The sequence below is a fragment of the Pristiophorus japonicus genome, chromosome 1 (assembly GCF_044704955.1).
Source record: "Pristiophorus japonicus isolate sPriJap1 chromosome 1, sPriJap1.hap1, whole genome shotgun sequence".
Taxonomy (NCBI): domain Eukaryota; kingdom Metazoa; phylum Chordata; class Chondrichthyes; family Pristiophoridae; genus Pristiophorus; species Pristiophorus japonicus.
The window spans coordinates 394,669,931-394,683,215 of record NC_091977.1 but is presented as its reverse complement, the minus strand read 5'-3'; the positions used below and the strand labels follow the sequence as shown (position 1 = coordinate 394,683,215).

The 13,285-nt window shown below is 49.6% G+C and overlaps 1 protein-coding gene across 1 annotated transcript in view; it reads left to right on the top strand.

The window, feature by feature from the left end:
• c1h8orf34 (chromosome 1 C8orf34 homolog) overlaps positions 1 to 13,285 on the top strand; it is an 805,115-nt gene that overhangs the window by 711,325 nt on the left and 80,505 nt on the right. Inside the window, exon 15 of the mRNA XM_070884539.1 lies at positions 8,135 to 8,481. Within this exon, the coding sequence (XP_070740640.1) occupies positions 8,135 to 8,481 (347 nt within the window). The remainder of the gene's footprint in view (positions 1 to 8,134; positions 8,482 to 13,285) is intronic.

Genomic DNA, 13,285 nt, shown 5'->3' with positions numbered 1-13,285 from the left:
TCTTGCAACAGCCTCTTACGCAGAGTGTTATCAGATATTCCGTAGACTATGCGGTCTCTGATGAGATCATCCCTTAAATTGCCAAAATCACATGACGATGCGAGCACTCTCACTTTTACGAGATATCTGTCAAACTGCTCGTCCCTTTGTACACATTTGTTAAACTGGTACCGTTCATAGATGATGTTGGTTTTACCTTTACAGCGCTCTTTCCAGAGTTTCAAAATAATCTCAATTTCCTGCTTGTCTTCCTCTGATCCCCTGGGAGGTCAGACGCACCAACGTTAGCGTCCTCGATCAAGCCAACATGCTCAGCATCGAAGCACTGACCACACTCGACCAGCTCCGTTGGGCAGGCCACATTGTTCGCATGCCTGACACAAGACTCCCAAAGCAAGCGCACTACTCGGAACTCCGACACAGCAAACGAGCCCCAGGTAGGCAGAGGAACCGTTTCAAGGATACCTTCAAAGCCTCCTTGATAAAAATGCAACATCCCCACCGACATCTGGGAGTCCCTGGCCAAGGACCATCCTAAGTGGAAGAAGAGCATCCGGGAGGGCGCGAGCATCTCGAGCCTCACTGCTGAGAGCATGCAGAAAACAAGCGCAGGCAGCGGAAGGAGCATGCGGCAAACCAGTCCCACCCACCCTTTCCTTCAACGACTGTCTGTCCCACCTGTGACTGAGACTGTAATTCTTGATTTGGACTGTTCAGTCACCTAAGAATTCGCTTTTAGCAAGTCTTCCTCGATTTTGAGGAACTGCCTATGATGATGATTGTTGTTGTGTATCTGTAAAGCATGCACTCCCATATTCCGCCACCAGGGAGCGCATCTCCTGAAGTCCCAAGGGATCCCTGCATCCCTTAGGAGAACTGTATATATCCGGCCCTTAAGGCCTGTTCCTCACTCTGGAGTATCTTAATAATGTTGCTTTAACCTCCTTGTGTGCTGTCTCATCTGTGTTAGGAACACAACAACTGGCGACGAGTATACGAATCCAACACAAAGATACAGCAAACTGTGGGCATCCTGGAGAAGTTCTCGGAGGGTGAGGACTGGGAAGCCTATGTCAAACGGTTAGACCAGTACTTTGAAGCCAACCAGCTGGACGGAGAAGGAAGCACTGCAAAAAGGAGAGCGGTCCTCCTCACGATCTGCGGGGCACCGACCTACAGCCTCATGAAGAATCTTCTGGCTCTGGTGAAACCCACAGATAAGTCGTATGAGGAGCTGTGCACACTGGTTCGGGAGCATCTTAACCCGAGGGAGAGCGTACTGATGGCGAGGTATCGGTTCTACACGTGCCAGCGATCCGAAGGTCAGGAAGTGGCGAGCTACGTCGCCGAGCTAAGGCGACTTGCAGGACAATCTGAGTTTGATGGCTATCTGGAGCAGATGCTCAGAGACTTTTTTGAACTGGGCATTGGCAACAAGACCATTCTACGAAAACTTTTGACTGTAGAGACACTGACCCTCAGTAAGGCCATTGCGATAGCACAGGCGTTTATGTCCATCAGTGATAACACCAAACAAATCTCTCAGCACACACGTGCCAGCAATGTTCATAAATTAACTGGAAATGTGTTTGCGAGCAGAAATGTACAGGGCAGAAACCACGAGTCTGCAACTGCCAGCAGGCCTCAGGTGACCCAGATGACTCAGAGTCCCCAACAAAGTATGAATGCAAGGCAATTCATACCTTGTTGGCATTGTGGAGGCTTCCATTCAGCCTATTCATGCCGCTTCAAAGAGTATGTTCATGCCGCTTCAAAGGGTATGTTTGCTAGAGCTGTGGAACAATGGGGCACCTCCAACAAGCTTGCAGACGAGCTGCAAGCTCTGCAAACCTGCTAACCACCACGTGGCAGAGGAAGATCGGTCCATGGTGGACCAAAGCAATTTCGAGCCTCAGAGAGAGGAGGTAGATGCTGAAGTACGCGGGGTGCACACATTTTCGACGAAATGTCCACCTATAATGCTAAACGTAAAATTGAATGGCTTACCCGTAGCCATGGAACTGAACACTGGCGCTAGCCAATCCATCATGAGTAAAAAGATGTTTGAGAGGCTGTGGTGCAACAAGGCACTCAGACCAGCCCTGAGCCCCATCCACCACAAAACTGAGAACGTACACCAAAGAGCTTATCACTGTTCTTGGCAGCACCATGGTCAAGGTCACCTACGAGGGCACGGTGCATGAACTACCACTCTGGATTGTCCCAGGCGATGGCCCCACACTGCTTGGAAGGAGCTGGCTGGGCAAAATCCGCTGGAACTGGGACAACATCCGAGCGCTATCACATATCGATGAGGCCTCATGAACCCAGGTTCTTAACACATTTCCTTCCCTTTTTGAGCTAGGTATTGGAAACTTTTCCGGGGTGAAGGTATGGATCCACTTGGTACCAGAGGCATGACCCATTCACCACAAGGTGCGAGCCATACCTCACATGCTGAGGGAGAGAGTGGAAATTGAGCTGGACAGGCTGCAACGTGAGGGCTTCATCTCCCCAATGGAATTCAGCGAGTGGGCCAGCCCAATTGTTCCAGTACTCAAAAGTAATGGCACAGTCAGGATTTGCGGTGATTATAAAGTAACTATTAATCGTTTCTTGCTACAGGACCAATACCCGCTACCTAAGGCAGACGACCTATTTGTGACGCTGGCAGGAAGCAAGACATTCACCAAGCTCGACCTGACTTTGGCCTACATGACGCAGGAGCTGGAGGAGTCTTTGAAGGGCCTCACCCGCATCGACACGCATAAGGGACTGTTCATCTACAACAGATGCCCATTTGGAATTCGGTCAGCTGCAGCAATCTTCCAGAGAAACATAGAGACCCTACTCAGGTCGGTACCACGCACGGTGGTTTTTCAGGACGACATATTGGTCACGGGTTGGGACACCGTCGAGCCCCAACAAAACCTGTAGGAGGTCCTCCAGTGACTGGATCGCGTAGGGCTGCGGCTGAAGAGGTCGAAATGCGTCTTCATGGCAACAGAAGTGAAGTTTTTGGGGAGAAAGATCGCGGCGGACAAGATTCGGCCCACAGCTGCCAAGACAGAGGCTATCAGGAACGGGCCCAGGCCATAGAATGTCATGGAGCTGCGGTCGTTCTTGGGACTCCTCAACTATTTTGGTAACTTCCTACCGGGGTTAAGCACCCTCTTAGAGCCCCGATATGTGTTATTGCATAAAGGTGAGAACTGGGTATGGAGAAAAAAACAAGTAATTGCTTTTGAGAAAGCCAGAAACATTTTATGCTCCAACAAGCTGCTTGTACTGTATAACCCATGTAAAAGACTTGTGCTAGCATGTGATGCATCGTCTTACGGAGTCGGGTGTGTATTACAACAAGCTAACATTGCGGGGTAGTTGCAACCTATCGCCTATGCTTCTAGGAGCTTGTCTAAGGCTGAGAGGGCCCACAGCATGATTGAGAAAGAGGCATTAGCATGTGTGTTCGGGGTAAAGAAAATGCATCAGTAGCTGTTTGGCCTCAAATTTGTGCTGGAAACCGATCACAAGGTGCTCATATCCCTGTTCGCTGAAAACAAGGGAATAAATACTAATGCCTCAGCCCACATACAAAGGTGGGCACTTGCACTATCAATGTATAACTATACCATCCGCCACAGGCCAGGCACTGAGAACTGTGCGGATGTTCTCAGTCGGCTATCATTGCCCACCACGGGGGTAGAAATGGCGCAGCCTGCAAACTTGTTGATGATGGCGCAGCCCGCAGACTTGTTGATGGTCATGGAAGCATTTGAAAATGATAAATCATCTGTCACAGCCCGCCAGATTAGGATTTGGACCAACCAAGATCCTCTGCTGTCCCTAGTAAAAAACTGTGTACTGCATGAGAGCTGGACCAGCATTCCCATTGAAATGCAAGAGCTAATCAAGCCATTCCAGCGGCAAAAGGATGAGCTGTCCATTCAGGCAGACTGCCTGTTGTGGGGTAACCACTTTGTGCTACCCAAAAAGGGCAGGGAGACGTTCATCTCGGATCTCCACAGCACACACCCGGGTATAGTAACGATGAAAGCAATAGCCAGATCCCACGTGTGGTGGCCCGGTATCGACTCTGATTTAGAGTCCTGTGTACGGCAATGTAGCGTGTGTGCTCAGTTGAGCAACGCGCCCAAAGAGGCACCACTAAGTTTGTGGTCCTGGCCCTCCAAACCATGGTCGAGGATCCATGTCGACTATGCGGGCCCGTTTCTCGGTAAAATGTCCCTGGTAGTGGTGGATGCTTTTTCAAAATGGATTGAACATGAAATAATGTCGGGAAGCACTGCCACCGCCACCATTGAAAGCCTGAGGGCAATGTTTGCCACCCACGGCCTGCGTGACATAATGGTCGGTGACAACAGGCCATGTTTCACCAGTGCCAACTTCAAATAATTCATGACCCGCAATGGGATCAAACATGTCACCTCGACCCCGTTTAAACCAGCCTCCAATGGGCAGGCAGAGCGGGCAGTAGAAACAATCAAACAGAGCCTCAAACAAGTCACAGAAGGCTCACTCCAAACCCGCCTGTCCCGAGTACTGCTCAGCTACCGCACGAGACCCCACTCGCTCACAGGGGTGCCCCCGGCTGAGCTACTCATGAAAAGGACACTTAAAATCAGACTCTCACTGGTTCACCCCAACCTGCATGATCAGGTCGAGAGCAGGCGGCAGCAACAAAATGTAAACAATAGTCGTGCCACTGTGCCACGGGAAATTGATCCAGCCAGAGCTTGCAGGTATCAGCAATATACCTGCAGAAACTGCAACATCAACGGTCACTTGGCGCATATGTGCAGGAAACCTGCAGCCAGGTTGATGTACGAGGAGGACGGGCCCGATGTAAGCCCTACGAGGCCAAATGAATACTGGGGGAAATCACTGGAAGCTGAAGTTCAGCGAGTTCATGTGGAGCACATATACAGTTCATATACCAGGTGCCACCGATAATGATGAAAGTGCGACTCAATTGCATCCCAGTATTAATGGAGCTAGACATAGGGACCAGCCAGTCCCTGATGACTTTCAAACAGTTCGAAAGGTTGTGGGTGTCCAAGGCCAGGAGGCCAAAATTATTGCCGATTGACGCACAGCTACGGACATATATAAAGGAGATCATTCCGGTGCTAGGCAGCGCCACGGTAGTCGTGACCCACAAAGATTCGGAGAACAGGTTGCCACTCTGGATTGTCCCGGGGGACGGTCCCGCACTACTGGGGAGGAGTTGGCTTGCTGTCATGAACTGGAAATGGGGCGATGTCAATACAATTTCTTCTGTGGAGCGAGTATCATGCTCACAGGTCCTGGACGAATTTGACTCATTATTTCAATCTGGCATCGGCACTTTCATGGGGGGCAAGGTAGTGATTCACATAAACCCGGACACTAGGCCAGTACACCACAAGGCCAGACCTTTCTTCCCAAATTGAGCACGCTGTTAGAGCCGCTACACGTGCTCCTACGCAAAGGTCATGATTGAGTCTAGGGGGACAGCAAGGAAAGGGCTTTTGATAGAGCACGCAACTTGTTATGCCCCAACAAACTGTTAATGTTATATGACCCGTATAAGAAACTTGTTTTAACGTGTGATGCGTCGTCCTATGGGGTTGGGTGTGTGTTGCAACATGTTATGCAAATGATCAGTTACAGCCGGTAGCCTATGCCTCCAGAAGTCTGTCCCAGGCAGAAAGGGGCTACGGGATGGTAGAAAAGGAAGCGCTAGCATGTGTATATGCAGTAAAAAAAATGCACCAGTACTTGTTTGGCAGGAAATTTGAGCTGGAGACAGATCACAAACCCATAACGTCCCTTTTGGCTGACAACAAGGCCATAAATTCGAATACATCGGCTCGCATACAGCAGTGGGCACTTATGTTAGCCGCTTATGACTACACAATTCGGCACAAACCGGGCACTGAAAACTGCGCCGATGCACTCAGCAGGCTCCCACTAGCCACCACTGAGGGGGCAACTAAGCATGATGCTGAGATGGTCATGGCTGTTGAAACTTTCGAAAGCGAAGGCTCAGCTGTGACAGCCCGTCAGATTAAAGTCTGGACAAATAAAGACCCGCTACTGTCTTTAGTTAAGAAATGTGTCCTGAATGGGGACTGGGCAGCCACGTACGGGGCATGCCCTGAGGAATTTAAACCTTTTCATAGGTGCAAGGATGAACACTCGATTCAGGCTGATTGCCTACTGTGGGGAAACCGAGTCATGCCCCAGAGGAGCAGAGAGGTGTTTATCAGAGAACTTCACAATGAGCACCTGGGCATTGTCATGATGAAGGCAATTGCCAGGTTACACGTTTGGTGGCCAGGGGTAGATGCAGACCTGGAACTTTGTGTTCGGAGGTGCAACATGTGTGCCCAGCTGGGCAACGCAGCCAGGAAAGTCCCCCTTAGCCCCTGGTCCTGGCCCGCCAAGCCATGGTCACACATCCATGTGGACTTCGCAGGTCCTTTCATGGGAAAAATGTTTTTGGTTGTAGTAGACGCCTGCTCCAAATGGATTGAGTGTGCCATTTTAAATTCAAGCACATCCTCTGCCACGGTAGAAAGTCTATGGGCATTGTTCGTCGCCCATGGTCTACCAGATGTCTTGGTCAGTGACAATGACCCGTGCTTCACAAGCACTGAATTCAGGACTTCACGCAATGGAATCAACCATGTCAGAATGGCACCGTTCAAGCTGGCCTCAAACGGCCAGGCGGAACGAGCAGTGCAGATAATCAAACAGGGGATGCTCAGAATCCAAGGGGGTTCCCTAAAAAGCCGCTTATCACGCCTCCTGTTGGCCAATAGATCCCGACCACACTCGCTCACAGGGGTTCCACCTGCAGAGCTGCAAATGAAAAGGACGCTCAAAACCAGGTTATCCCTTATACACCCTACTATGAAAGAAATTGTTGAGAGCAGGCATCAGTCACAATGTGACTACCATGACAGGAATGCGAGGGCGTGGTGTATTGATGTTAATGACCCTGTTTTTGTCCTTAATTACGCTGCAGGGCCCAAATGGCTTGCAGGCACTGTGATTGCCAAAGAGGGGAATAGGGTTTTGGTAGTTAAACTTACCAATGGATAAATCTGCTGCAAACACGTGGATCAAACAAAAAGGAGGTTCAGCAACCCCATAGAAGAAGCAGAGGAAGAACACGACATAGAGTTTACTCCTCCACAGGTGACCGAACACTGGAACCAAGTGGAGGAGAGCCCAGTCACTGTGGGCAGTCCGGACAGGCCTGAGGCACCGCAAACAACAGACACTCAGGCCAGCACCCAACAACTGGAGCCCCAACTCAGGCGCTCTACAAGGGAGCGTAAACCACCAGAGAGACTTAACCTGTGATCCCAATAAGACTTTGCGGGAGAGATGAAGTCATGTATTCAACTATCATTGTAACCCATGTATAAGCTGACTTAAGTTGTACATCTTGAGAACATTGACCACAAGGGGGTGAACTTGTGGGAGACACTCCTAACCTGGACTTGCAGGTATAAAAGGGGAAGCTCCACCCACCTTCATCACTTGAGGTCTTGGTAATAAAGGTAACTGGCCACAAAGTGACTTGCTCTCAAGTATGGGCATCGTGTGCATTTATACTGTATCGTAAGTGTAAAGTGCTGTCCCTGCAGTACAGATTCACACGAGGCACATGCTGAAGTCAAGGTCACTCAGGACCTGCACCTTTATTACACAGCTCTCGAATGCCACACTTGCCTGAGACCTGTCTTTATATACCTGTGTGGGACAGGTATCCAGTGTCTCCTGCAAGTGCACCCCTGGTGGTAAGGTAAGCTTGTGGTTACAGGTCATCTCTCGTTACAGTCATGTATAGCATGGTAAGATACAGTTATGTACAGTAGTGTGAGATACATGACAGTAAGGACATATCATAGGGTCTTCTAATAACATTTGTCTTTCCTCCACTTGAGCGAGGAACAGTGCATTACGAGGCACCGATTCACCAAGGAGGTGGTCACTGAACTCTGCCACCTCCTGCAACCAGACCTGCAGCTTCATAGCACTGTAAACACGGCTCTCCCAGTGGCCCTCAAGGTCACCGTAGCCTTAAATTTCTTTGCCAGCTGATCCTTCGAATCTGCAGCAGAAGACATAGCTAACATCACCAAGTTCGCCATCCATCGCTGCATCCGGGAGGTCACAGAGCCTCTCTACGCCAGGAAAAGGGACAATTATCTTCTCTCTGAACAGAGGGAAGCAGCTGGAGCACACATGTGGTTTTGCCTGGATAGATGGCTTCCCATGCTGCAGGGCACCAGAGACTGTACCCATGTGTCTTTACGGGCAGCGCATACTAATCCTGAGATGTTCTGTAAATGCAAAGGCTACCACTCACTTAATCTGCAGTTGTTGTGCGACCACACCCAGCACATCATGAAGGTGAATACCCAGTATCCAGGCAGCAGTAACGATGACTTCATCCTGTGCCAGGTCGCTGTGCCAGCAATCTTCCAGTCACCAAGTCAAACCCGAGGGTGGCTGCTTGGAGATGCAGGCTATCTGCTCTACTGCTGGCTGATGACTCCCTTTGCAACCCCACCACTCCTGCCCAGCATGCCTATAATGAGAGCCAAGCTGCTACCAGGAATGTCATCGAGCTGAAGTAATGGTTCTGCTGCCCTGGTGCTCGGGAGGAGCTCTCCAGTGCTGGAGCGGGTGTCCCATTTTATGGTGGTCTGCTGCATGCTTCACAACTTGGCCATCATGAGGGCACAGCCATTGCCACCAGGGATTGTGGGACCACCTCAGGAGGAGGAGCAGCAGGAGGAGAAAGAGGGAAAGGATGAGGAGGAAGGGAGGAGGCAGGCAGCAGATTCCTGTTCCAGACAGGCTGTCCATGAACGCCTCATCAGACTCAGATTCCAGTGAGTGAAACCCCAGATCCCCTTTGCTCACCACATCCCAATCACACCATCCCTCTATCACGGAATATCACAGGGTCCTCCTGAATACAGAGCAGAAATAAGAGACACCGCAAAACAAACATTCGAAACAAAATTAATAAATTTATCACAATTCAATCAACATTACAATATGAACTAATCACCTTTGTGCAATCCCTTCGTGCCTGTCGTTCGTGTGCCTTTTCCTACTCTAGTGCTCCCCCAGTGGCTGAGCTTGGCTGGTGGAAGGCTGCTTGGTTTCCATGGGGGAGACCACAGGAGGGCTTGCAGGACTACCTCAACCAGTTGTGAACCTAGAAGGTCCGGCTGTAGACTGGACCACCTCGGCTGGGCAGCAGCAGTCTGGGCTGGCTGGCTGACAGACAGACAAGGGCAATGGCGGAGTGGCAGTAAGTCGGAGTAAGAATACTGTCATCCTGAGAGAGGACAGCAAGTTCTTGTTCCACAGACCCACTGCCACTCCTCTGGGGTGGTGCGTCAGCATTCCTAGCAGTTTATTGGATGACAGATTGCTGGCCTGCTGCGACACCCTGAAAGCCCCTTTCGACACTCATAAACCCAACCACGATGACAGCAGTCTGAGCACGAGTGACAGCAAGCTGAGCCTGCTGGAGACCAGTCTGAGCTTCCACTGCAACACTGAGACATATTTGCTTCCACCTGTGTTGCAATGGAAGCTGTGGCATCGCCATCACATGCAGCATCATGGCTGGTTGACAAGGTCTCTCCTTGAGTTGTCCATCATTTCCAGCCTGGAAATCATGGACTCCAAACTCTGCGCAAAGCCCCGGTCCAAATTTGGAGCCAGACTCCTCCATGCTCCTTGACATTGCCATGAGGCTTTCTGGCAGGCTTGCCATTGCACCTGGCATTTTCGTGTGCATGCCCATCACCCTTCTGATGACTGCCCCATCAAGGTCATCACCTGAGTCCTTTGCAGCAGAACTCATGTGCAAACTCGCCCTTCGGGGACCTCGCCCCCAAGCTACTCATTCCCCTGGTCTTGCTGCAACCCACTTGTGCCCGGTGCCTCACTGTTGGGGTAAAACCCCGGAGTAGAAATAAATCTACTTCGAGACCAAAATTAGAGAGTAGAGAACACACACAGTTTATTAATACAAGGTACCAGGAGGGTTGTGTGGAGGTCCCTCGACCAGGCACAAAACTCAACTTGGTGTTACACAAACAGCATATTTAAAGTCGTAAACCACAGAGGTCACATTAATACATGACCCGATCATCTGACATACAAAAATCCCTATTATTAATAGTTTGTTGTTCGGCACACTTCCTTATCTTCGGCCAGCGTCTGGTGTGTGGTCGACCTAGTTGGTTTCTACGTTGCTCAGCGTCTTGTGACCTTTTCGCAATTGCTTATCTCATCCTGTCATTCAGTACATTTTCTCAAGCACAGCAATTTTGCACTAACGCTATTAACCCTTCAATCCCTCATTTGGCCGAAATTTTTCATATACAAAATTCTAGGCCAACGTATACCCGGTCTTTATGCAGAAATTGGTGATGTGATGTGCCGGTTTCTGAGCCCCTGGGTCTAAACTCCGGGGTCCAGGTTCCCATCTCCTGTTGCACCTCATTCTGCTGCTTGTAACACCTCATCATATAGTTGTTTTGGGCATGTGTACGCCACCTTCTGAGACACCGCTAGGTTCTCGTAGTTTGATGGTGGTTGGGTTACAGGTCTGCTCGATAGTAAAGATGACAGTGCTTTGCTTATATAAGCATTTAATTAATATACATAGGCAATATACAATTATTACCACCACCACAAAGGTAACCAGGCCTTGGATTAGTGACATTCCCATAGATCGTAACCACCCTGAGAACCAGTCCCACAAGGTGGTTGCTTAAGCTTTTTAACCACTTCTTGGATATGCTGTGCCAGATTGGTAATTTCTTCCGATCTATCCGGGATGTATGTACAACATTCGGCCCCGATGAGGGCACAGGTTCCCCCTTGTTCTGCCAACACATAGTCAAGGGTTATCCGATTTTGCAGAGCTACTGTGCGGAGGGCTAACATCTCTGCATTAACCTTAACTAGGGCTTCAGTTGTATCGTTGGCCACCTGTTCCAGGACAGAAGCCATGTTAATGGATTCCACACCAGGAAAACGCAATGGCCCAGAATCTTTCAGCCTCCATGATGGCTCGTCTGGCTCTCTGGTGAAGGTCCTTCAGAGAACCCAGGTGATACATGTAGGGTACGATATAAGCCAGATAACAAGAACCCGTCCATTCTCGGGACATCAGGGGTAGGCCCTGTGACCGCGCACAAAATGAGTCCCGTTGTAGGGTGTATACTTATTTATCGCTGGGGGGGTCCCATTGGACCGAAAAGTCACCATTTCCGTTTAATGACGGGAGTGTCACCCTCCCCACTTCGGCAGGTAAAGTAAGGCTATATGTGCAGTTACTATAGCCCACAATAGGATCTTCCGGTTGTCCCTGCCTTGTGAGACATAGCCCCCCTCCCTGTCCCTTCTTACACCTTGTTCTCAGGAATGGTGGTAGATAGGAATCATTATAGGTTGACTGTGTCCACCCACTACACTGTTCTGGATTATATCCGTGACTTTTAAGTTTTATTATGGTGCTGCCGTCTGCCTCTATGGCATAAGAGCCAACGCGTGTGGATCCTATTCTAACTCCAAACACCCAGCTGGCCATCTCATCATCACTAAATGGGATTGATTGTAGGGGAATTCCTTCCTCCGAGTGTGTGGGGACATTGGGCACAGACCCAACAGCTGGCAACATTGGCTTTCTTGGCATAGGTGTATGACATGTACAAAAAGGTGTTCACATACAACTCTCTCTTGGTCCGTGGGGGTTCTCTGGCCTGAGTCCTCCCGAGGCTATATATTACAATTACACAAAAAAGCAAACTGCACATAATATCGCGTAACACATTAATCTTGGATCGTCTTTATTTCTTCCGACGTTTTCTGATGATGCGTCCATCTTCAGTTTCCCAGAATGTGTATGAAGGCAGGGGTATTTGTTTTGTTCGCTTGTGCTGGGGTTGTTGGATTCATATTCTTTGAGCTGGGACCAATGTTTCCGTCGGCCAACCCCACCCATATCTATGCAGGCGCATGTATCTCCGCTAATTAGGACTTCAAATGGGCCAGACCAACGGGGAGCAAACCCCTTTCGTCCCGGCAGACATTTTACCATTACCTTCGCGCCTACCTGCGGGACCTCCCCCTGGTCCTCCAATTCCTTCTGTTTGTCCCTGCCTGCTTGCCTTTTCCTCATTTCCTTCCTCAATTCCTTAAGTTGCTTGCTCAGTTCCAAGACGTACTTTCTAATCCGATCCCTCAGGTATCCTATGTCGGATCCCCCAGTTATGATTCCTTCCGGCAGGTGCATCGCCCTGCCTGTCATCAACTCATATGGAGTTAATCCCGTCAGTCTGTTAGAAATTGCCCTTTGTCTCATCAAAATTGTGGATAGTAAATCCGCCCAAGCTTGTCCCGTCTCTTGGATGGCCTTTGCTAGGGCTGTTTTAAGTGTCCTGTTCATACGTTCTACCATCCCAGAGCTTTGCAGGTGGTAGGGGATATGAAACTTCTGTTTAATACCCAACGTAGCACACACCTCCTTTATTATTTGTCTGGTTATATGGGTTCCCTGGTCGGAATCGATTTGGATGGGGACGCCCCAACGTGGGATTACTTCCTCTGCCAATATTCGGGCCACCGTGATTGCGGTGCAATTTCGCGTGGCGAACGCTTCTACCCACCACGTAAACTGATCTATTATTACTAGACAGTATTTCTTGCCCCTTGAGGATGGTAAAGGTCCCGTGAAGTCTATCTGTATACACTCCCACGGCCCCCTTGGTCGTGGTTGGTGAGCCATTCTAACCTTAATGGCCTTTCCTGGGTTTTGCTGGGCACATGTGACACATTGCTGACAGTACTTAGCTACGTCCCGTCCCATTCCTGGCCACCACCAATCCCTAGTTATGTTTGTTATCATGACGTTCCGTCCGACATGACTGATGCCGTGGTGTAGTTCCATGAGCATTTGTCTAATACAGGCCGGGGCTATCACCTTCCCATCTTTCCTCCATACGAAGTCGTCACCCTGGCTCCCTCCTTTTGTGCCCCAATCTTTCTTTTCTTCATCACTAACATCGGCATGTAATCTCACAATGTCTATATCTTCCCTGGTAATGATATTACATACAACTTCTTCCTGCACTTCTAAGGAAATACCTGCTTCCTGTGCCGCTTTATCCGTTGCTTCATTGCCCCGTTGGACATTGTTTACTATTTTCTGGTGAGTCTTAATCTTGAACACTGC